This window comes from Berghia stephanieae, chromosome 15 (genome assembly GCF_034508935.2).
Source record: "Berghia stephanieae isolate SIO BIC M18660-M18661 chromosome 15, UCSD_Bste_1.3, whole genome shotgun sequence".
Taxonomy (NCBI): Eukaryota; Metazoa; Mollusca; class Gastropoda; order Nudibranchia; family Aeolidiidae; genus Berghia; species Berghia stephanieae.
In genome coordinates, this window is record NC_088374.1 from 22,242,050 (window position 1) to 22,267,638 (window position 25,589).

The following is a 25,589-nucleotide window of genomic DNA, read 5'->3' on the forward strand; positions in this document are numbered from 1 at the left end:
CCATCAATGATGCTTTGCAATATTTGACTCTTCTTTAGACTTTAGTCTTCTCCTGCTTTCATGTCTAACCACCTCTCCTGCTGCTTCCTCCACTGTCCTTGTTCGCCAACTATTTCTTGGCCTCCCTCCCTCCTTGGGGATTCCATGTCAGAGCCTGTCTTGTGCTGTTGCAGCCATGTTCGTACCTGCCGAATTGTTCATAATTTTACCAATTTTAGACAGATTTGATGGCCAAATATTAAATTTTATGGAAAATTATTAATGTTTAATTCTTAGTAATCCTTGAATAATATTGATGATAATAATAATAATAATAATAATAATAATAATAATAATAATAATAATAATAATAATAATAACAATTTCAGAAATTACGAATTTCCTTGTCAAATTACTAAAAACTGACAAAAAAAATTCTAAATTTGAAGTGTATGGCCTATCCATCTCCACATCCTCTTTTTGATTTTATATTTATGGTTATAGGTTGTTGGTTGGCAGCTTCCCAAAGATCTTAAAAATCGTCCTTTAGACATTTTAAAAATAAAAGTCTGTAATTTGTTGGTGATGCCTTTTGTTGTCCTCCATGTTTCTGATTCTGACCCATACAGTGTTATACAGACTTAACATTAGTTGTAAAAACCTTTATTTTTTTGTAGGGACCCCAATGTCTTTTAATTTCCAAATTTTCTTCAGAACTTGCAAGGCTATCCAGCCTTTTCCAGTTCTTGATGTGCCATCCTTGTCCGTGCCTCTATTTGTCTACAACTCTGCTCAGATAAGAGAAAGTTGTACCTCTTCTAAGGTCTCATTTGAAATCTTTATTGGACTATTGTTGGTAGCTCCTATTCTTAAAAACTTTGTTTTCGCTTTATATGTTAAGATCAACTTCTGATGATGTAACAGCTATGGTCATGCAATGTTGTCTGCAAAATCAAGTTGTTGCCATGGGTGTCCATTGTTTGGCATTGAATTTTCCCATTGTTGAGGTCCTCATTATCCAGTCAAAGGTGATGATAAAAAGGAGTGGAGAAAGCAGGCTACCTTGGCGAACTCCAATTTTAACTTCAAAAACTTGCTGAGTCCTGTCCACCATGTAAGACTCTCCATGCCATTCCGTCATAAGTGTTTTGGCTTAACGAAGTAATCTTAGGAGGGATACCATAGTGGCTTAAACTTTCCATATGACATTTCTGTCAGGGCTATCAAAGGCTTTCTCATAGTCAATAAGTTTTATCTACAGTGATGTATTCCTATCCAGTGTCTGTCAGTTCTATAATGATATGTAAAGTGGCAAAATGATCAGTGCCTAATCTTCTTCGTCTGAATCCTGGTGAAATCCAAGTTTGGCATCCACTGCTAATCTCATTCTTTCAAGAAGAATCTTGTGATAAGTTACAGATGAACTCCTCATTTTAATTTACAAACAGCATTTTTTGTGTGAATATTTGTTTGTTTTTTTTTTCATTTATTTTTATATTTTTCCCCAGTAGAAATATAACTGTTCACCATGGCTATGTACCAGCCAGGAGACAAAATATTTGCTAAGATGAAGGGATACCCCCATTGGCCGGCCAGGGTAAGTGAACTGTTTGAGCTGGGATTTAAAAAGACCGCAGAGATTGCTCATTTAGGCATACTCATACTTGTCATCCTTTCCACTTTTAGCGGAATCATTTAGATTCTAATTTTCACTCTTTATCTTTCTTCCTTCTGACACTGTCTTTAATATTCAGATTTTGAAAACTATTGATGATGACAAGAGAAAAAAAGAGGGAAGGAAAATTATACTTTAAAGGATTGCTAAAAGAGGAAGATAAGTTGGAAAATTATTTGTACTCCCTTTCCTGAACCAGGATCTCTCTCCATATCAGAAATTTCTGGATTCAGATGGGGTTGAATTAATCCCGAAGAACTAAGAAGTACTGCAGTGTCCTCCATACTAAAGTCACAACGAAGATCTTGACAGCCTCAAAACTCTGGCCCAGGACCGTGACCAATGGAAACAATTAACAATATGGATGGAGAGAGCAGCTAAACTTATCGACCATGACAGAATCACACAATTCTCAGCAAGCGTCATTCGGATTGCGAAGCTTACTACTACTACTACTACTACTACTACTTTCCCTCTCCCCTTTCTCCATTTTATTAGCTAATGAATGTGATCGTTTCCCAGCTGTGCCTGAATATTGTCTTTATGTGTTTGGGTGCAAAGGTGGTGGTCATTTTGATTACCCGTTGGTGATAAATTCCTATTTTTGTGCGGCTATGTGGTCTAGTGGTTTGTATGACACTCGCTTTCGGATCGGAAGGTCCTGGGTTCAAGCCTCGCGTTCGGCGCATAGTTGAGTCCTTGGAAAAGGCTCTTTACTCACATTCTCTCACCGTACTCGGGTGTAAAATGAGTACCTGGCCGTTAACAGCGTTGTCTTTGCCCGAAAAATTGTAATATCGCCTGACAGGCGTCCTGTCCTGTCCTATGTGTTAAATGTTGCTCTTGACCAGGGACCCCTTGTAAACCGCTTTGAGCACATTTAGTGGATATTGCGCTATATAAAGCTCAATTTTTAAAATTTTTAAATTTTTAGTCTCAAATTCTTATTTTCTGGCGTTTTGATTCCTATTTTGGAATGTGGAGGGATTACGGACCCAATTTAGGCGGTTTTTCTATATCGTTGAGCCTCAGAAATCTTATCACTTGAGTAAAAGTAAAGCGAGCATGAATTTCCTCAAAAAGAGGACAAAGACAATGGAGTTCGGAAATTTGTTTCTTTGTAATTAGAACTATCAAAACTACACACACGTGCCCAAAATATATGTCAGAAATTGATAATAAAACATTTGTTTCTTTGTAATTCAAACAATTTATCAAAACTACACACGGGTGCCCAACATATATGTCAGAAATTAGGAAAAAATATTTGTTACATGACTTATATTTTGTATTTGATTTTCCCTCTCACCCAGATTGACCACTTGACAGATGGGGCAGTCAAACCACCTAAGGGGAAATTCCCAATCTTCTTTTATGGCACTCATGAAACGTAAGATTTCTTCAGTTTTAGATCTTCAAATAATGGCTATTATTTTGCAGTTTAATCCTATTTGTTTAGAAATATCGTTTGTTTGTTTTTTCTAATATCGTTTTTTACAGGCTATAAGCCCTAAATATTTCCCCTCTGATCATAACCCTGCGTTTTATAGTCCAGTGCGGCTAATACTTGTGTTTTTCTTTCTCCGCCTCAGCAAAGCATGTATGTAAGCTGCATGGTTATTATATATAATAATAATAATAGATCTTTATTGTCCATAAAAATGTCAATTTGTCATTTAGTTACACTTTTTATAACGTTAAATGATAACTGTAACATTGAACAGATATTTCACTCCTCTCTCTCTCCCTCTCTCTCTCTTCTCTTATATAACTACATAAATCGCACCTCATTAATGCTAGTATTTTTCTTTGTGTCATCTAAGTGTGTAGGCTTCACGGTTTTTGTTTTACTACTGTAGTGAATATAAACAACTAGAGTAATCAAACATCGCTATTACTAGTATTTTAACCTTGTCCGTGTCGTTGTTTTACTACTGTAGTGAATATAAACAACTAGAGTAATCAAACATCGCTATTACTAGTATTTTAACCTTGTCCGTGCCGTTAACGATTTTACCAAGGCTGACCTGTTTAACTCACTCAACCCTAACACCGACTATATCCGTGGTTTACCCCGGTTACTTTTACCCCATGGTTATTTATTACATTTTTCTGAGACAAATTATAGGCGTAGTATCAAAGCTTATGTTCTTCGTTTTTACGTGGTAATGGTAGTTGAATAAAACTTATGTACATGCTCATTTTTAATACATTTTTTTCCAATTATGAAAAGAAGCAAAACATTTCTAGGATTGAGTGAGTTAACCAACCAGGCTGGCGACCGGATCATTGGTTTTACCAAAAGTATGCTATCTTAAAATTTTATTTCGATATTGGTGGTGCGTGATGTAATCTTTATTCTTTATTAATTTCTTTCTAATCAGACTAATCTCTCTCTCTCTCTCTCTCTCTCTCTCTCTCTCTCTCTCTCTCTCTCTCTCTCTCTCTCTCTCTCTCTTTTCTTTCTCTCTCTCTCTCTCTCTCTCTCTCTCTCTCTCTACACTCTTTATTCACTTCCTTCCTCTTTCTTTTCCCCCAAATGTAATTTATAAAAAAAGAGTTAACCCCCTTTCTTTTGTATTTTTTTGTTATTTTTCCTCAGAGCGTTTTTGGGTCCTAAGGATATTTTCCCATATGAGAAGCACAAGGCGAAATTCCACAAGCCAAATAACAGACCAGCCTTTAATGCTGGATTATGGGAGATCCTTCACAACCCAGACGTCGTCTTTCAGCCTTTGGTCTGTTACATTTTTGTATTTTGTTTTTTCTTTCCTAGAAAAAAATAGACCCATTACTTTAAAAAAAAAAAAAAAAAAAAAGAGGTAAAGAAAGAAAGAACGAAACTATAAATGCAGTCAGATGAATGAAATATTACCCCAGGGCTGCCCGATGATCTCGGCCGGAACCGTGAAAATTTGCAGTTGGAAGTGGCACCACATGTACATTTTAAGGATAAACCTTTGAAATTGACTTTGCTCTGCGGAAAACTTTGCGGTTGGAAGTGGCACAGAGGATACATTTTCATTTTGAGCAGCCCTGAACATGACTTACAACAACAATCAAGGGGTGTGTTCCTCCTCAGCCCTACACTTAGCACACGTGTCGTTTATATTCTCGATGGATAACTGGGGTTGAGTGATGCTTTTTTCATAGCCATCGGTACACAATGTCTGGACCATGAAATGTAATGAACGAAGATGAATATATAACGACTTTGAAATAATAACAAAATACCACAAGTTCGGAACATTTGTGACCCACCGTATCGAAGCGGTATTATGTCGGGATCCACTCGGTAAGGGAAATTGAATTCATAGCCACAAATATCCAACTTGGGTATAATTTCTGTACTTTATGGTGGAGTATAAAGACTACTTCTTGCTTTGCAAAATCTTCCAAAGTCCAATTTCTCATCATTCTATCTCTAAATTTACTTTTTGGGGTCTGAATCATCCCGACATAATACCGTTTTGAGACGGAGGGTCACATTTGGGCTCAGAACCCGTCTTCAGCCAATAACAAAAAGCAGTAAAAATATGAATACATCTTTTAACTCTCTCCTACCCATTCTCAGAAAATCGTCACATCCGTTACGATACAGACAACACTTTCCATACTTATTCAGATTTGTTTTATAAATGACAAAGTTTGAAAAAGAAATCGTTGTTATAGATAGTGTGCGCTTGGCTTAGAAGCTCACAACATTGCCATCTGGAAATATAACGGATCAACACACAAAGCTCTGTGTAACCTTAATCGTTTATAGTCTGATTCATACAGATTGGTGAGAATTACTCATAAACGTGGATGGCAAAAACAATAACAAAGGCCTTAGTGACGTCATCTTCGTTCTATCTATATTTACAAGAACTCAATAAAATCATATGAAGAATGCTCTTGCTTTTCAGTCAGTACTAATAATAATGAAATTTATTTATATTGCGCCCACTCCTCTATACAATAAAGCTCTAGGCGCATAACAATAACTTCAATCCATTCAAATTTTTCTCTCTCTCTCTCTCTCTCTCTCTCTCTCTCTCTCTCTTCTCTCTCTCTCTCTCTCTCTCTCTCTCTCTCTCTCTCTCTCTCTCTCTCTCTCTCTCTCTCTCTCTCACTCACTCACTATCTCTCTCTCTCTCTCACTCACTCACTCACTTCTCTCTCTCTCACTCACTCACTCACTATCTCTCTCTCTTTCTGTCTCTCTCTCTCTCTCTGTCTCTCTCTCTCTCTGTCTCTCTCTCTCTCTCTCTCTCTCTCTGTGTGTGTATATATACTCACACACACACACACACACACACACACACACACAAACCTTCCACCATCCAACTATTTAACATATTGAAAAAATAAAGTAATATATATATATATATATATATATATATATATATATATATATATATATATATATATATATACATATCCTGTGATCATCGTCTGCTCAAATAAAATAACTAATAAAATAAGAATTCTCGAAATAAATAAGTTTTTAAGTGTTTCCTGAAAGCGAGTTCAGTAGGGACGTCACGAAGAGATAAGGGGAGATTGTTCCAGACAGTCGGTGCAAAGTGACTGAAGGATCTGTCAGAGTTTTTTGCCCTATTACATTTTAGTAAAAATCTTGAAAGATTGTCGGTAAGGAGGGAGTTAAAGTCTAGACAGGCGGCAGAAAAGTATTTGGCTCGTCTTTTTAGTTAGTCCTATCCGAAACGTTCTGTGTTTGGTATTTGTTCATTTTCGAAACTGTTATAAGACACTTTGCAGATAATATATCACCTCATTGGACTCGGGTGGGGGGGGGGGGGGGGTGAGAGACATTACCAAATATTGTAAAAGTGCTCAAAAATGATGCACAACAGGCAGTTTGTACTGGATGAAATAAATATAATGTTTGATGTTGTCCATGGGTGGGTGGGGGGATGGAAGACATAAATGAGGTATGAAAACATTGAGCAATGTAATTCCTAAGGAATGTGCTGTTTGAAAGTTTATATTTTAAATATGAATTTAAATAGGTCGCTCGATTCTGCAGATTAATTTTATTCATTTTCTCTTTTTCCCATTTTAATTTTGAGTATTCAAGTTACGGACAAACCCTCTCTGCATGCAATTAAACCCCAAACAAAAGTTTCTCTTCACTTGTTTTTTTAAAAATATCACTGATAAGATAATAAGTCTGTCGATAATGCTTGTCGTCATCTTGAAAAGTTGTCCTTTCAAGCCATGGAGCCGGGTTTCTCCAAATTTCTATTGTGTGAAATACAGAAGCAATTTTTTGTCTACCCTTTAGGTCTAACAGACCCAGTTTCCCAATCACTGATAGGTGGGGGGGGGGGGGGGGGGGGGCAAAATGACTGGCAGTTTGACGTCATTATTTGGTTTTTGCACCGCCTAGTGAGTTGTCGTTAGTAGAGCTCATTGAAACAAGTGGTCCCATTGGTTGAACTATTGAATACAACTCACGATTTGTTTTCTTTTATGGCCAAAGACTGGCATTTTGACGTCATTTTTTGGTCAGTGTCAGGCAATATGTTAACGATGGATATGGTCAATCTCAGTCTCTTAACATACGAAGCGAGTGCTCTACCAAGTGAGCTATTGGAATCCGTTCATTTTTATTGGACAAGTTGGAATATTTGCTTTTGATCGATCATCTCTCAATGTTGTGTAGCTATGTGGTCTAGTGGCACTCGCTATCGGATCGTAAGGTCGTGGGTTCGAGCCTCACTTGGCGCATAGTTGAGTCCTTGGAGAAGGTTCTTTGCTCACATTCTCTCACGTACTCGGGTGTAAAAAGAGTACCTGGCCATTAACAGCGTTGTCTCTGTCCTAAAAACATTGTAACATCGCCTAACAGGCGCCATGTCCCGTCCTAAATGTTAAATGTTGCTGTTGGCCAGGGACCCCTTGTAAAGCGCTTTGAGCACATTTAGTGGATATTGCGGTATATAAAAGCTCATTTTTAAATTTAAAAATTATTTTTTTTTGTTGGGGTTTTTTTTTTCTATAAGACTAGCTTGAAAAAATAGTCATCAGAAATGTGTTTTTTTTTTGGTTGTATTTTAAATTCTTTATAGTTGTTTTCAATAATGATTTTCTATTTTATTTTACATTTTAGATAAAAATGAAATTTCATTTTATTTTTATTATTTTTATTATTATTTTTTAATGCAGCAGTAGTCCTCTACTGCTTTTTTTTTTTTCTGTCCCCCTTAGGACTAGGTAGGGAAGGAATATTTCATAGTAATTTTGTTGAGTTTTGTCCTGGCTCTGGCTGTGAGGGAAACAGTCAAATGTAGTTAGTTTTGGGAGATAAAATTTTTTTCCTTGTAAATCATCTCTCTGTTATGAACTGTATATTATGTTTTGTTTATGTATTATATATGATTTGTAAACATTTGAGTGTATTCCTCTTAGTGGGGACCTGTGCTTGTGTCTTGATGAGACTTTTAGGTGATCTCAAACCAAGTACACCGATAGTGTGCTCTTGGAATCTACATCTGTTCCCTATTTGAACCAACACAAAATCAAGCATTGTCGACGGGCTGTATTATTTTGTCAACAACGGGGCAGGGAGGGTTTGGCCGTTCTATTTCGTTTATCCTTTTGTCCTTGTTTGACAATGCAGACATCCAATATTGATGGTCTTGATGATGACGTGGCTGTTGCCGATGTGGATGGTGATGCTCTTGCTGATGATGCTGGGGATGACGATGGTGATGATGATGATGATGAAAATGATGGTGATGACGTCATGGACCCTGAACAGGTTGAGGAAAACGATAAACCAAAAAAGAAGGTGAGCACCTGTAAAAATAAAATAATGAATAAATTCCCTTTATTCATCCCTAAGGGGACATTTTTCTTTAGGGTCTATTCCAAGGGAAGACTGGAATAACCCAGGCGTCAGCCGCAGTGCAGCGCGGCAAAGTGAGCTAAGGCTAGGTGACTTGCTCAAGGCCACACAACGCGACGGGTAGTCGACTCGGTACCTTTCGGGTACGAAGCAAAGACCGTATCGCTGATCCACGCTGTCCCAAATTGTCTTGGCTTTTTTTTTTTTTTTGTCTTACTTTTTCTTGGGTGCTTAGAAGTGAAGGTCTGAAATCTTGACCCAACTATTCTAACATCATCCTCTTCGTGTGACTTTGTGGTCTAGTCGCATGACTCTGGCCTTTGGACCGGTAGGTACTGGGTTCGAGCCCTCCTGAATGGTGCAAAGTTGAGTCCTTGGGAAAGACTCTTTTATCACATTCTCTCAACTGTACTGAGGTGTGAAACCAGAACCTTGTCATTTACAGCGACAAGAGACAACATTCTATGACTGTTACAGCCACCACAGTGAACCGAGATGACATCAGTCATTTCTCAGGCTTTATACCTTGTCTTACATGTCAAGCATTGCTGTTGGCCAGGGCCTCCTTATACAGTTTCTTGTTTCGTGATCATCATCAGCATCATTGCCTTTTTCACCCTGGGTCAGGGTATAGGCCACAGACAAACAGTTTCCATCCTTCTCTATCATCATCATCATCATCATCATTGCCTTTTTCACCCTGGGTCAGGGTATAGGCCACAGACAAACAGTTTCCATCCTTCTCTATCATCATCATCATCATTGCCTTTTTCACCCTGGGTCAGGGTATAGGCCACAGACAAACAGTTTCCATCCCTCTCTATCGTCATCATCATCATTGCCTTTTTCACTCTGGGTCAGGGTATAGGCCACAGACAAACAGTTTCCATCCTTCTCTATCATCATCATCATCATCATTGCCTTTTTCACCCTGGGCCAGGGTATAGGCCACAGACAAACAGTTTCCATCCTTCTCTATCATCATCATCATCATTGCCTTTTTCACCCTGGGTCAGGGTATAGGCCACAGACAAACAGTTTCCATCCTTCTCTATCATCATCATCATCATCATTGCCTTTTTCACCCTGGGTCAGGGTATAGGCCACAGACAAACAGTTTCCATCCTTCTCCATGCTGAGCTATCTTTTTAATCTTATTCCAGGTCTTACCACTTCTCTGTATATCAGCTTCTTTAATTCTTCTCCATGTTCCTCGTGGCCTCCTTATACATGGCTCTATATAAATGCTCAGGTTTTTTAAAGAGTTCCTGAAATAATAAGTCTTCTTCTTCTTCTTCTTCTTCTTCTTCTTCTTCTTCTTCTTCTTCTTCTTCTTCTTCTTCTTCCTCTTCTTCTTCTTCTTCCTCTTCTTCTTCTTCTTCCTCTTCTTCTTCTTCTTCCTCTTCTTCTTCTTCTTCTTCTTCTTCTTCTTCTTCTTCTTCTTCTTCTTCTTCTTCTTCTTCTTCTTCTTCTTCTTCTTCTTCTTCTTCTTCTTCTTCTTCTTCTTCTTCTTATTATTATTATAATTATTATTATTATTATTATTATTATTATTATTATTATTATTATTATTATTATTATTATTATTATTATTATTATTATTACTACTATTATTACTGTTATTATTATTATTATTATTATTATTATTATTATTATTATTATTATTATTATTATTATTATTAATACTATTATTGTTATTATTATTTCATAGCCACCCCCGAAAAATGTAATTTTCTTATTTCATAGACACCCTTTAAAAATTTCATTATTTTTTATATTCGATAGACTCCCAAGCCTGCATCGGCGAAAAAGGCAAAGTCTGCCTCACAACCAGCAGCCACAAATGGTAACAGGAAGAAGAAACCTGCTGCTGCCGGTGGCAACAAGAGACGACAGTCTATGACTGTGACGGCCACTACGGTGAACCGAGACGACATCGACAAGCAGGAGGTTGGAGGAGAGGAAAAAATGGAGGAGGACGAGGAGGAGGGGAACAACGAGGGTGAGGAGGAAGACGAGGATTTTGATGAGGAATCTGAACCACCCAGTGATGACTCGGGAGACGAGGTGTGGAATATTATCCCTTTAAAGATTTGAGGGGCGAGGGGGGGGGGGGGGGGGGGGGGGGCGTGGAAGCAAAGACCTTATCAGTGAAATGTTTCTCCCCATATCAATATTCAAATCAGATAAACTTATGATTGCTGGGTGAGGTTCCGTACCTCCCATAGTGGGCAGGGAGGTACATACTGTGTCTTCTATCCCCCTATGTCTGTTTTCCAGCATGCTTTTTGTCTTTGTCTTGGAATGAAATTACTTGGTTTTGTCATGGCTCTGGCTGTGAGGGAAAAAGTCAAATGTAGTTAGTTTTAGGAAATGATATTTTTTTCCTTGTAAATCATCTCTATGTTATGAACTGTATTGTGTTTTGTTTATGTATTATATATGATTTGTAAACATTTGAGTGTATTCCTCTTAGTGGGGACCTGTGCTTGTGTCTTGATGAGACTTTTAGGTGATCTCAAACTAAGTACATTGGCGGTGTGCTCTCGGAATCTACATCTGTTCCCTATTTGAAGCAATTCCCTTTGTCTGTCTTATTCTTGGATGCTTTAATTGCAATTCTAAATCTTTTTACTATCCCATTTTCTTCCTTTTTACTGGCGCTGATATGACCTTAATGTGATGCAAGCGCTGTAATACCCTTAAAAACAAAACAAAAAACTTAAACTTATGATTGTGAAACAATTCTTCAAACAACGTATTTATTAATAGGTATTCCAGACCAAAATTTAGATAGCTTTAAATAGTAATCCAAGACTTTTTATTTAAAACTATGTGTTGATTGATGTACAGAACAGAAGAAATTATTAAAAAATAAAAAAGTTATGGCCTTTCGAAATAGCGAGAAAAAGTACACTCTTTCGCATTGCAAAATACTCCATTTTTGAGATCTCATTCTAAGAAAAGTAAATGACTAAGAACCCAAAGGATCACTTTTACATAAAGACTTGTACCCACACACTTTGTCTAATTTTTTCCCGTGCGCTAAGAAACACGGTTAAAGAGCTATTGAGATCTGAAAATGGAAATTTTTGTCATTTTTCGCAATCAAGGGAAATAACTGATTTTTCGTCAAATTTACCAATTTTCAAAAATTCATTAAAAAATAACTAAGGATAATAAATAGTGCAAATATACCTCAAAATAAACAGAAAATTGAAATTGTAAACTATAAACAACATTTAACACTAGACCTTTTCATTAAGAAATACTCTTGAAATGAAATGAAATTTGGATGCCACAATCAAAAAATATAAAAAATCCATGATTTTCAAAAATTCATAGAAAATTTTGAAACAGCCACAGAATAACCATTTTAGTCTTAAAAGAATTGCAAAGTAATAAACTATGCATGGATGAAGCATATTCACAGTCAGACTGCAGCAGATAACCTTGAGAGCAATCTAAAAATTGGCCAAAAACGGTCGACCAGATAAAATTATTGACTCTGGGGAAAAAAAGGAAATGTGATAAGATGAGACAAAATAGATGTTCCAACACAAAATGCACCTTATATGAGCAATATAAATCCATTAATGGACAATTCTCACCCAAATCCAATCAAATAATACCCTTCAAGCGCTCATAAGCCTTTGTAATAGCCTTATCAGCAACTGTCCAAAGTCAAGGACTTGCAGAAGATGTCACTTCGAAGTCCCACCTGAAGACATACTTGGACTCCACTTCTGCAATGTCCTCAACAACAGGCCACTTGTAAGTAGAGGCACGAACAGAAGAGTCGATGAGGAACCTCACATAAGCCCGTTGATCACTGATAATGGTGACCAACATAGAACTTTTGGTCATAAAAAACTGCTACCCATTGGCCTTGACTTGTGAATCGAAACTCATCATAGTCATCGTCCACATCAGAATCAGACTGATCACATACATTTTCCTCACTATCATCAATTTTCCTTCTCTGTAGAGGCAGTGGTGAGCAATGACACTGTCGAGGCAGTGGTGAGCGTTGACACTGGAGTGTCAGAGGTTGATATTGGAGTCAGCACTGACAGTGCAGAGACAGATGTTGATACTGGAGAGACTGTAGACACCAGAAATGTTGATGATCCAGGTGTAAAGTAAGGTTCAAAAGTCTGGCAAAAGATGTCACCTTCCCGGGATCACGACGAATATTTTCACTTAATTTTGCCATTATTGCCTTGACAGCATTTCTAATGGATTTATGATGAACTGGTCCGAGCTTCAGAATATGTAAGAGCCAATCAAGTAAGAAGGACTCTGGCAAACCCTGCTGTGTCCGAAATAAGAGTACACTGCGAGTGATGCTCAGGGCACTCAGTGAAGGCGACAAGTAATCATAGTCAAGAATTTCATTGAGGAAAATTTTACGCTCTGCTGGGTCGTGGATTGACCTAGCCGTATCCAACTTCCTGGCGATGAGTAGTCCTATCCTCTGGACAAGTAAGACACACTCCGGATAGAGGTACGTAAACCACTCTGCAATCTGCAGAAAGAAAGAAAAATGAAAAATGATCACACACTGCAGGTAAGCTGTTGGAGCAGATTTATGAAATATAAGCAAAGCAGTAAACAATCCGACTTAACCAAATGGGGTAAAAACAGCAGCATGATATGAGCACTGAAATATGAACGCAGGTTGAATGCAGTAAATAGAAGTCCCTCAGAGACAGAGCCTTACATTCTACGGTATATCTTGGTTTTTGTAGCATTAATTGGGCAGTAACTTGATTGCTACCGTATGGATCTCAATACTTTCTGCTTGATAGAAGAGAATCAATTACTGGTGGTATGAAGAAGGGCTTTAAAATAATGAAATAGTAATGATATGTAATAACTCAACTGCACCTAATACCAGCTTCTGTGCTTGTGAGTAGGGTACTTGCAAACCATAGGGTCTCAGATGCAATACATACCTTGGCCTCAGATGATCCCCCTCACATCGCAGAAAGTGTAACTCGATTAGTTAAAGGGGCACTCCAACAAGCATCAGGTCGCCGACCTTTCCCCTTCATCAAAAACCTTCATTTCATTTCCTCATAGTCATCATCAACTGAAAAAAAAAAGTAATCAAGAGTCAATAAGTAGAAAAACAGGTCACAAAAATGGGATTTCAAACTTTCTACATTGCCAACCATTACTATTACCATCATGGATATTTAAGCTTATTCTTATCTACTATATTATGCCTAATCTAACAACAAAGCATTATTTAGAACATTTTGAAAAGAAAAAAAATATGATACAAGAAGAGTGGTGCTAAAGTTACTTTACCAATGAACACAAAGTACATAATATTTGAACATTCTGAAAAAGATAATTCCATAGGTAAGGTAGCCAACTGGTTGTTTGTATGGAGAGAAAGGGGGGGGGGGGGGGGGGGGCTAGGAGAAGGAGAGAAAGAGAATGAGTATGTGTGCGAGGATGAGAGAGAGAGGTAAGAGGGGACAAAGATTAGACAATGAGAGAAAAAATGAGAAGGAGATAGAGAGAGAAAGAGAGTTGGGGGGGGGGGGGGGGGGGGGGGGGGAGTAGAGGGAGAGAGAGAAAAAAAGAAAAAAAGGAGACATAGAGAGAAGAATATAGAGAAAGAGAGTGGGAGGGGGGGGGGTAGAGGGAGAGAGAAATAAATAGATAGAAAGAGAGAGAGAGAGATCCTATCTACTAATTTGAGCATCTAATTCTAACATTATCGTTGGAAATGGCCAGTTCACTGTTTGACTCAATTGTCAATAAACAATAAAAAACATGAAAGCCGAAAATCGTCACTTAACTTCTACCTATCTTAAGCATTGATTTGGAGACCCAAAAAAAAGTAATTTAATTGAAGCAACACATAATTTCAGGAGTGTGCTTATTCCCCGTCAATTGATAAACAAACGCACTCGGTCGGGTGCCGCCATCTTGGATTTTTATGCCGATGTTGCTAGGTCGTGTTTGAAGAAAGATTTAAACACAATTCTTGACTTGGAAGTCAGCAAATGTCCTACACATGTTGAATTAACTTATATTTTATGATATCATGAAAAAACAAATTAGGATTTCATGGTGTAAAAAATTAACAGAGATCTGTTCTGACATGGAGTTTCAAAATGAGGTCATTCTCAATATTCTCATTCTTGTCCAAGTCAGCGGACGATAATAAAACATCATCATTTATATAAAAGATAGAATTAAATGTAAAATTGATTTAATAAAAGCCAAATTAAAACACTTACCCAGTGATTCTTTTAAAAATCTGTTGAGTTCATATCCATTTTAGAAATTGAATAACACAAAGACACTTCACTTGACTGAGACTCAACTGAGACAACGATGCTAGGCACGCCGGAATCGAAAGTGAAAATGGAATGCTCGCGTTGTGTTGACGTTTGGAACTCCCGCGGGTGGTACAAATCTCGGAAACCATCGAGATTTCGATATTATAAAGAAAAAATGTTTCCAATCCTATTTTTGGCTTTAAAAAATCGAAATTTGTGAATTTTTGCCGATTTTAGGTATTTTTTTCTGAAATATTTCGATTTTTTAGGGTTTTAATGTAAATAAATCACGTTGTTATTGGTATCATTAGAAAGAGTTTTTAATTCCCTTTCTAATAATGCTATTTGTAACACGATCCAACAAAAGTACAAGTAGCGTTGGCGGTTAAAAAATGGTTACCCATAAAATTTCGGTTATTCGCCGCGATAAAAAAACGCATTATGTCATGCTCTTTACAAGGGTCTAATAAACTATTTTTGCAAGAAAAATCATCAAATCTGACATGTTTTAGAAGGAGAATAGATAAGCTTTTAAGTGATATAATTTTAATCCCTGTAACTTAAATAGAAATATAGATTGCTTCAAGTGAAATTGGTTGAAAATTAGAGATTTTCAGGCCGTTACACAGAAATGGACTGGATTGGGATACCTATTATTAATTTGTGATTTTTGTGCCAACATTTGAGAAAAAAAGGCTGTCAATTTCAGATTTTTTTCTTCCCCTTTTTTAACCATTTAATTACCATACTCTGGGGGGGGGGGGGGGGGGGGGGGGGGGGGGGAAACATTAAAAATTGGGTCAGAAAACTCGTCCTTCAAATATTGATCGATTTAAATGACCCTCATCTTGGCAGACCCTCTCAAACCTGGGTCTTCGTGAAGTCTTCAAATGGACTCCCAGATTTGAGGGTTTTTTTTCCAAGATGAGGGTCATTTTAATTAATCGATATTTGAAATTCGAGTTTTCTGGCCCACTTTTTAAAATGTGTTTTCCAAGAGTACGGTAGTTAGCTGGTTTAAAAAAAAAAATCTTCATTCAGACATATGTAGATATATATATATGATCAAATCAAAGAAGAATCATATCAGGAAAATTCATATAGTCAAGTCAGTGGTCAAAATCACATATTTTTGGTCAAACAAACTTCTGTTTTATTTATTTATATTTTTATTTTTATGTTTATTTATTTATTATTCAATTATTCCTTTGTTTTCAGATATTCCAATCATTTGTGTGTTATTCGTTGCTTGTTTGCATTATATTCCTTTGTTTTTTAAAATTAATTTTAGCATCACTCAAAGAAGGCGAGCAGTGAGATAAGGAAAATTTTATTTCTAAATCCTCAGCATTTAAAAATTTTTTTATTCATTTTTAAAATATATTTATTTTGTTTTTATTTTGTTTTTTATTTATCACTTCAGGATTTTGAAATGGAAGAGGAAGACGTGAAAAAGAAGAAAAAGAAGAAGAATACAGGAAAGAGAAAAGGCCGTGGTAAAAATGAGAGTGACAGTGATGAGGATGAAGAAGAGGAGGAGGAGGAGGAAATGGTGCAAGAGGAGGATGGGGCTGAGGGTGGTGCAGCTCAGAAGAACTCGAGGAAGAGGAAGAGGCCGTCTGTAACAGCTAAAAACCCTGCCAAGAAGAAAGCCACCAAGGCGGCCGGTAAGGCAGTACAGCTTTTTAAAATCTCTTCTTTCTCGTGCGGCTTTCTATGTGGTCTAGTGGTATGACACTCGCTTTCGGATAGGAAGGTCCTGGGTTTGAGTTTGACCCTCGCTCGGCGCATAGCCGAGTCCTTGGAAAAGCCTCTTTACTCACATTCATTCTCTCACCGTACTCATGTCGACGCCGTTGTCTCTGTCTAAACAATTTGTAATATCGCCAAATAGGCGTCGTGTCTCGTTCTGAATGTTTCGTGTTGCTGTTGGTCCAGGACCCTTCGTAAAGCGCTTTGAGCACATTTAGTGGATTTTACACTATATAAAAGTTCTATTATTTTTTTTTTAATGTTGTTTTGTACACAGAGCTGCCATGTTTACTCCCTGGATTTTGAGTCTTATTTGAAGTACACCCTGACAGTAGTTTTCAATTCCTCTGTTTTTCCTCTTTACAAAAAAAATTTTTTTAAACATTACATGATTTCATCATGTTTTACACACTTATAGATAATTAAGCTTCTTAATTGTGGTATATGGCATCAGTATAAATAATTCTTTAGATCCACCACCACCACCACAGTATCATCGCTATCACTGCAATGATTTGTAAACATATGAGTGTGTTCCTCTTAGTAGGGACCTGTGCTTGTGTCTGGATGAGACTCTTAGGTGATATCAAACTAAGTACTTTGACGGTGTGCTCTTGGAATCTACATCTGTTATCTATTTGAACAAATTCCCCTTTGTCTTACCTGTTCTTGGGTGCTTTAATTGTATTCAAAAAACTTTTTACTATCCCATTTTCTTCCTTTTTACTGGCGCTGATATGACCTTAATGTGTTGCAAGCGCCGTAAAACTCTTAAAAACAAAAAACATATCACTACAACTAACACCACAACCACATCATCACTCCTACTTCTACTACTACAAGCACCACCATCACAACATCATCACTACTACTTCTACGACTACAAGCACCACCATCACAACAATCATCACTCCTACTTCTACGACTACAAGCACCACCATCACAACAATCATCACTCCTACTTCTACGACTACAAGCACCACCATCACAACATCATCACCATTAGATTTTGGAGCTTTACTGAATTTGAAGGCAAAAAAAAGGGGGGTTGATGAGGGAGGGGGGGGGGGGGGTATTTGACATTGTGTTTCTATTTCATATAGTTCTAAATAGATAAGATTTTGTATGCATAAATTCCTGTCTCTGCCGCCTTGAATTTCCTCTTAGTGGAGTCTGGACTTCCTGTGAACCAAATTTTAAGTTGGTGTCTCTGCACATATCATAATATTGATACGAATAACAATGTGAAATTGAATATATAAGCTTCAATTTAATATACGAAAACAGATAAAATGGATGTTTTGGGTTTTTCCCCTTTATCAACAAAACAGGATGAGTGAAACACTACAGACGATGAGTTGATTAAGTGATTCGTCATGTCCCTTAATTTACACTATGTAATTATTCTTACAGCCTACAATTTTATTATACTATATATACCTATTACCAAATTTTACTTTACCACATTATATTTACGTATATTATGTTTATGTATGTATCATTGTCGGCATTTTATACGTCTGTACAAAAATTTCCTTTTGGATGAATAAAGTACATTATTATTATTATTATTATTATTATTATTATTATTATTATTATTATTATTATTGTAAATCGTTATCTTCCAACCAGGTCCAGCCAAGCGAAGGAAGAAAGAAGCGGCTGTGGCATCGGAGGAAGAGAGTCTGGCCTCATCTCTCAGCAGGTATGATTCGTGATACTAAGCTGCTAATAAATAATGAATATATACAGACCTGCCAACTACTACGAAAAAATGGTAAAAATACGAATTTTTGGCGTCAACAATAGAAATAAATAGACATTTTTGATTCGATAGAATGTGTTAAATGGGAAACATTGGTGTCACAAAGCATCTATTCAGGGTTTTGAAGGCATATTTAATACTGATAAATGTAAAATATTGATTTGTAAAGTTAATTACAGTGACTTCTATTTCATCTCTCTGAAAACTACGATTTTTTTACATTTCAAGTTGGCAGGTCTGTATATATGTTTTAATTAGTTTTTGTTGTTGGCTCAAGAAGAGTTTTGAGCCCGAAATGTTCTTTATTTGTTTTTTTTTTTTGTTTTTTTTTTTAAAAGCTGTTTATATTCACTTTTGTTTATTACTTTTTAGCAGGTATGATTGTATGCTGACGTCTACTCTCCATCTTCAAACAGTCAAATGGATAGTTAGTTTTGGGAGATGATATTTTTTTTCCTTGTAAATCATCTCTGTTATGCACTGTATTATGTTTTGTTTACATATTATATATGATTTGTAAACATTTGAGTGTATTACTCTTAGTGCGGACCTGTGCTTGTGTCAGGATGAGACATTTAGGTAATCTCAAACGAAGTACACTGATATTATGCTCTTGGAATCTACATCTGTTTCTTATTTGAACCAATTCCCCTTCATCTTCTTTTTTTCCAATTCAACAGCGACAGTGATGATGACGATGCTAATAACGAAGAGAGGCAGAGCGCTTGGAAGAAGAAAGAGGCGGAACGACAGAAGGAAATTCAAAAGAAGTTACAGGAGGAGGCAGAGAGGTAAAAGCTTGGTTGTGTCGTAACATCTTCTCTATATTAACTGTGCGGCTATGTGGTCTAGTGGTATGACACTCGCTTTTGGATCGGAAGGTCCTGGGTTCGAGCCTCGCGATCGGCGCATAGTTGAGTCCTTGGAGAAGGCTCTTTACTCACATTCTCTCACCGTACTCAGGTGTAAAACTCAGGTGTAAAATGAGTACCTGGCCGTTAACAGCATTGTCTTTGTCCGAAAATTTGTAATATCGCCTAACAGGCGTCATATCCCGTCCTACATGTTAAATGTTGCTTTTGACCAGGGACCCCTTGTAAAGCGCTTTGAGCACATATAGTGGATATTGCGCTATATAAAAGCTCGAGTTTTTTGGTCTTTTTTTTTTAACTATGCATACCTGCCTACTTTTACAGACCATCCGTATTTGTTACGGAAATTAGGCGATAATTATGGATTTATGGAAATGGAAGAAATATTACAGATTTTTGATTTCACGGCAATTTGGTCGCAGTGGAAGAGTTTTTTGGGTTTTTTTTTCTTTTCTTAAGTTATGGCAATTTTAAAATCAGAAACTTCCAGATTTAAAACACATTTTGAGTGTTCTCTGGGCGCTAAGAGGGTTAAGATAAATCCCATATTTAAACCACTTCCAGAGCTGAGAATCTTCTGCCTAAAGGTGGATTTCCTATGGTTTATCTCCGCCCACCACCATCACAATTCTGCCTTTTTCAAATTCTTGTTATGAATAGAAAAGGCCACTACATCAACATCCCTACCACTACTAGTACGACCACCACCACGTCATCATCCCTACCACTACAACTACAGCCGCCACCATATCATCATCACTACCACCGCTGCTATACAACCACCGCCACATCAACATCCCTACCACTACCACTACAATCACCACCACATCATCATCCATACCACAACTACTACAACCACCATCATCCCTAAGACCGCTACTACTACAACCACCACCACATCGTCATCCCTACCACCACCACTACGACAACCACCATCACATCATCATTCATACCACCACTACTACCACGACCACATCATCATCCCTACTACCACTACAACTACAACCACCACCACATCATCATCTCTATCACCACTACCACTGGGTGGGGATCCTGACCTCCATAGCGGGCAGGGGGGTACATACTGTGTCTTCTATCCCCTTATATCTGTTTTCCAACATGCTTTATGTCTTTGTCTTGAAATGAGGTTACTTGGTTTTGTCCTGTCATAGCTGGGAGGGAAACAATCAAATGCATAGTTATTGTTTTGGGAGATGATGTTTTTTTCCTTGTAAATCATCTCTCTGTTATGTATTATATTTGTTATTTTTAATGTATAATGTAAGCATTTGAGTGTATTCCTCTTTGTTGGATTTTGTGCTTGTGTCTGGTTGAGACTTGTAGGTGATTTCAAACTAAGTACATTGGTGGTATGCTCTTGGAATCTACATTTGATCCCTATTTGTTCTCAGTTCCCCTTTGTCTTACTTTTTCTTGGGTGCTTTAATTGTAATTCTAGAACTTTTTACTATTCCATTTTCTTCCTTTTTACTGGCGCTGATTATAACCTAAATGTGTTGTAAGCGCCGTAAAACCCTTAAAAACATTAAAAACAAAAACATCACCACTACCACATCATCATCCCTACCACCACCATTACTGCAATCACAATATATTGTAATTACACTTTCAACTTTTGAAATTCCTTCCAGTGGTGTCAGAAATTGCTGCGAGACACATTATTTCGGATTGAATCTCAGTAAATTTTAGTGAAATTCAAATTTATAGGTTACCGTTGCATGGATGGGTCTTGAATATTCCTCCTATTTGGTGGCCAGTCATTCTCACCACTGCACTTCGCAATTTATTAAAAATTTATTATCGAGTTTTTTCTTTTTAAAAATTATTTTTTTTATAATTAAATTTACAGACGAGAGAAAGAAGAAAAAGAACGAATAAAGAAAGCCAAAGCAGAAATTGAAGAAGAGAGGAAGAGGAAAGGGGAAGAGGTTGCCGCTGCAGGGGAAGATGATGAGGAAGGAGATGTTTTGGACACATCCTCTACCACGCCAGGGAAACGTGAGAGGAAGAAGAAAAAATTTGACGGATTTGTACTCGCTCAGAAGGTAAATTGATAAGAATGATTTGTATGAGGCTATACCAAGAGGTCATTTTGGTGACGTTTGCCCCTAAAATACTCCGATAATAAGTTTTTAAAAATTATTTTTTAAAAATTGAGCTTTTATATAGCGCAATATCCACTAAACGCGCTCAAAGCGCTTTACAAAGGGTCCTTGACCAACAGCAACACATAACATAAAGAACGAGATATGACGCCTGTTCTGCGATAGTACAATTTTTTTCAGACAGACAATGCTGATAATGACCAGGTACTCATTTTACACATGTGTACGGTGAGAGAATATGAGTAAAGAGACTTTTCCAAGGACTCAACTATGCGCTGAACGAGGCTCGAACCCAGGACCTTCCGCTCCGAAAGCGAGTGTCATACCACAAGACCACATAGCCATGCATTGTTTGGAAATTCTAAAGACAAACATTCGTTTTCGTCCATTTCTATCATTGAATCATGTGTAAAATAAACCAAAAACGAATTCAGAAAAATTAGTGAACTTTATTTGTTGCAAGATTAAACAGCAGGTGGTTGGATGGGAGCATCACCCTTGAATCATATACCTATGATGTTCGCATGGGTGTACGATCCGATAGTGATGTCGTTTCTTCTTCTCTTTACTAGCCTATCCTGCTTCTTTGGTTTGTGATTGTATTTTTGACAGGGGATATTTTTTTTTCTGTAAATCTTCTGTCTGTTTGTTCTTGGTTATTTAAAATTTAGCTTATGATATCTTTAGGTTATGATTTTGATTTACATTTGTACTATTTTTGTTAGATTGCTTGTTTTTTTTGTTTCAGCGGTCTCTCATATAACCTCAATTGTGTTGGAAGAGACCTAAAGCAACAAACAAAAACAAACAAACAAGATTAAACATCCAGTATGTTAGGGTTTTTTAAAATTTTTTATTTATTTTTTTTCTTATTTTTTTTGAGCGGGGAGTTTTGTTTTCTTTTTATAACAATTTTGTCTCTGTCTTTTTTTCTTAAGGATGCTTCAGAGAAAAAGAAGGCTGGGGTGAAGAAAGAGAAATCAAACCCTGTAACTCCCAATAAAGAAAGTGTAAAGAAAGAAAAGAAAAAGCAGGACAAAGAGGATGGACAGAGTGGTGAAAAGAAGAAAAAGAAGACAAAAATTTTGAGCAGTGACGAGAGCGGAGATGAAGGTGTGACAGGGGCAATCAAGGAAGAGACAGATAAGGTTGATGGAATCCACCACCACCACGACGATGGTGGTGACGCTGGCGATAGACTGAAAGGAGGAGGCTCGGAAGACGGGAAGAAGCTAGGAGGAGGAGAATCAAAGGATAAAAAGAAGAAGAAAGAAGTGAAGGATGCTGGGAAAACTTCTTCGGGTGGAGAAGGAAGTGGGAAGGATTCTGGGAAGAAAAAGCATTCACGGGTGAGTTTTTTATTTCCTCTTATGACAACAGTGTCGCTGTTTGTTGAGTAGTGGGTGGAACTTCCCAAATGGGGTGTGGGGTGGATGAGGGGGGGGGGGGGGCATGGTCCACACTCTCGCTATCTCTTCAATTCTTGATTCTGTTATCAAAATTCTGATATTTTAAAACAAAGTCTAAATCTGGAGGGCGAGGTAATAAATAGTAGAAAATAGTAACAGTAGTAAATAATGAATTTATATAGCGCCTAAACATACACGTTAATCGTGCTCTGCGGCGCTTTACATAATAAAAATAAAAATGTTTAAAAACAACAAAATTAAAAATCACGACACTACATGATACATAATAAGCATGCATACAAAAAAAAACAAAATCAAAGCAACATCTATTTTATGAAAAATAAGCCTCGCCGAACAACTCAGTCTTCAGACATCAGGTAACCGAATCGTTAAGCAAGTTTTCCGATTTTCCGTATAGTATATTTTTGGAATTCAGTCTGTTATACAACCTCAGTACATTTTCCAATCACGTGATAAACTGAAAAAAAGTAAGTACATACTGTCTCTTTACTGGAGTTCAGTGCTCGGACAGGGGTCGATCAATGTGGTTGTGTAAATGTTGCTGCTCGAGGCTCTCGAAGAAATAAATAATAACGTGAAGTTGAATGTAAGCTTCAATTTGATTACAAAAACAGATCAAATGAACGTTTCGGATTTCCCCTTTTTCAACAAAACTGGATGATTGAAACACCACAGATGAATGAGATGATGTGGTAGTGGCGTAGTTAAGTTTTTGGAATCAAATTGAAGCTTACATTCAAATTCACGTTATTATTTATTTCAATGTGGTTGTGTAAAAGTTCAGTAAAGATTTGCCTTCTGAATTGGCAACCCTGAGATAAGCAATGTTGCTGATTTTCTGTATGTTTACGGAATCGACTATGTTAAAAAACCTCAGTGTGTTTTCCAAACACCTGCTGAACGGTAATAAGTTAGTATCTAAAACTTAAAAACTTGAGCTTTTATATAGCGCAATATCCACTAAACGTGCTCAAAGTGCTTTACAAGGGGTCCCTGGCCAACAGCAACACATAACATGTAGGATGAGTCATGAAGCCTGTCAGGCGATATTACAACTTTTTGGGACAGAGACAACGCTGTTAACGGCCAGGTACTCATCTGACACCTGAGTACGGTGAGAGAATGTGAGTAAAGAGCCTTCTCCAAGGATTCAACTATGCGCCGAGCGAGGCTCGAACCCAGGACCTTCCGATCCGAAAGGGAGTGTCATACCACTAAACCACATAGCCGCACTATGTTAAAAGAAACCTCAGTGTGTTTTCCAAACACCTGCTGAACGGTAGTAAGTTAGTATGTAATAATAATAATAATAATGCTGAATACCTTTATATAGCTCTATAACTCCGAGACACCAGACTCTAAGAGCTTAATGTCTTTGTACTGGAGTTCAGTCCTCAGATAGGGGTTGGTCGATGTGTTTGCGCTAAAGTTCAGTCAATTTTTGCCTCCTGACTTGACAAGCCTGGTCAAGACATTGCAGTATGACTCACATTGTTTTGTGTACATTTAATGGACGTTGCATCGTATAAATTCTCTCTTTTTAACTTTTAAAAAGGAAGGGTCACAAGCACCCTGAAACCTATAAAATCAACAAAATTTTTAAAATTGAAAATAATAAAAGTTAACCACCATTGAGTACAGACGATACAAGTTATTTTTCATTATATTTTATTTGTTTTCCACGTTTATTTGTTTATTGTTGTGCTGACGAAGGGTTTGTACCTGAAACGTCCATTGTCTGTTTTGTTCCCATACGAAGCCTTTCCATTTTCACTCTTTCGTTAGTATTTTACGATCACCGGCTTCAGGCAGCCGTTACCGTTTTCTAAATTAATAACTGTGATCTTGTGCATCTTTTCTAATAAATTTACTTATTGTCTTATATCACTTTAGGATTCTTTGCAACCGCCGCCATCATCATCATCATCATCTTCGTCTTCCTCTAAACACAAGAAGCCCCCTGAAGATGAGGCAGCAAGAAAGGCACGTGAAGAAGAGAAGAAGAGGAAAGCCGAGAAAGAGTTGAAAATGTGAGTCAGTCACGACACGATTCATCTTTTGAAACTGTTCATCTACATTAATTAATTATTAACGGCCAGATTTATAATGTATATATGGCTCAGCAGTACAGTCTTTGCTTCGTACCCGAAAGGTACTGAGTTCAATCACCTGCCGCTGCTATGTGTGATTTTGAGCACGTCATCTCGACCTAGCTGAATTTGCAGCGCTGCACGTCGGCTGACACCTGGGTTATTCCAGTCTTCTCTTGGAATAGACCCTAGAGAAAAATTTCCCCTTTGGGATGAATAAAGGGTATTTTATTTTATTTATCTATTTTTATTTAATGTCAAGACTTGTATAAACATTGGAAGTATGTTCAGATTTTTCCACCAAATTGTTTGTCTCGAAGATTTTCAAATTTGAGTTTTTCTTCTTTTCAAAGCAAAATACAGACCTATCCCTATACAGATATAAATGGTACGATACATCATGTCATAATCATCGTCTTTAAATTGATAAAGCCTGTGGTTGGATGGGAGCATCACCCTTGAATCATATACCTATGATGTTCGCATGGGTGTACGATCCGATAGTGATGTCGTTTCTTCTTCTCTTTACTAGCCTATCCTGCTTCTTTGGTTTGTGATTGTATTTTTGACAGGGGATATTTTTTTTTCTGTAAATCTTCTGCCTGTTTGTCCTTGGTTATTTATAATTTAGCTTATGATACCTTTAGATTTACATTTGTACTATTTTTGTTAGATTGCTTGTTTTTTTGTTTCAGCGGTCTCTCATATAACCTCAATTGTGTTGGAAGAGACCTAAAGCAAC

The 25,589-nt window shown here is 37.2% G+C and overlaps 1 protein-coding gene across 3 annotated transcripts in view; it reads left to right on the forward strand.

Annotated features, from left to right (window-relative positions):
* LOC144960667 (uncharacterized) overlaps window positions 1–25,589 on the forward strand; it is a 41,134-nt gene that overhangs the window by 2,434 nt on the left and 13,111 nt on the right. Inside the window, exons 2-12 of one of the 3 annotated variants that reach the window (XM_078893945.1) lie at window positions 1,491–1,576; window positions 2,968–3,044; window positions 4,257–4,392; window positions 8,283–8,453; window positions 10,296–10,577; window positions 16,236–16,479; window positions 18,197–18,269; window positions 19,010–19,120; window positions 21,072–21,267; window positions 22,266–22,676; window positions 24,651–24,787. In XM_078893945.1, coding sequence (XP_078750071.1) covers window positions 1,508–1,576; window positions 2,968–3,044; window positions 4,257–4,392; window positions 8,283–8,453; window positions 10,296–10,577; window positions 16,236–16,479; window positions 18,197–18,269; window positions 19,010–19,120; window positions 21,072–21,267; window positions 22,266–22,676; window positions 24,651–24,787 — 1,907 coding nt within the window. In that variant the 5' untranslated portion in view covers window positions 1,491–1,507. Of the gene's footprint in view, window positions 1–1,487; window positions 1,577–2,967; window positions 3,045–4,256; window positions 4,393–8,282; window positions 8,454–10,295; window positions 10,578–16,235; window positions 16,480–18,196; window positions 18,270–19,009; window positions 19,121–21,071; window positions 21,268–22,265; window positions 22,677–24,650; window positions 24,788–25,589 lie in introns of all 3 variants that reach the window. The other 2 variants (XM_078893946.1, XM_078893947.1) reach the window with 2 other exon arrangements.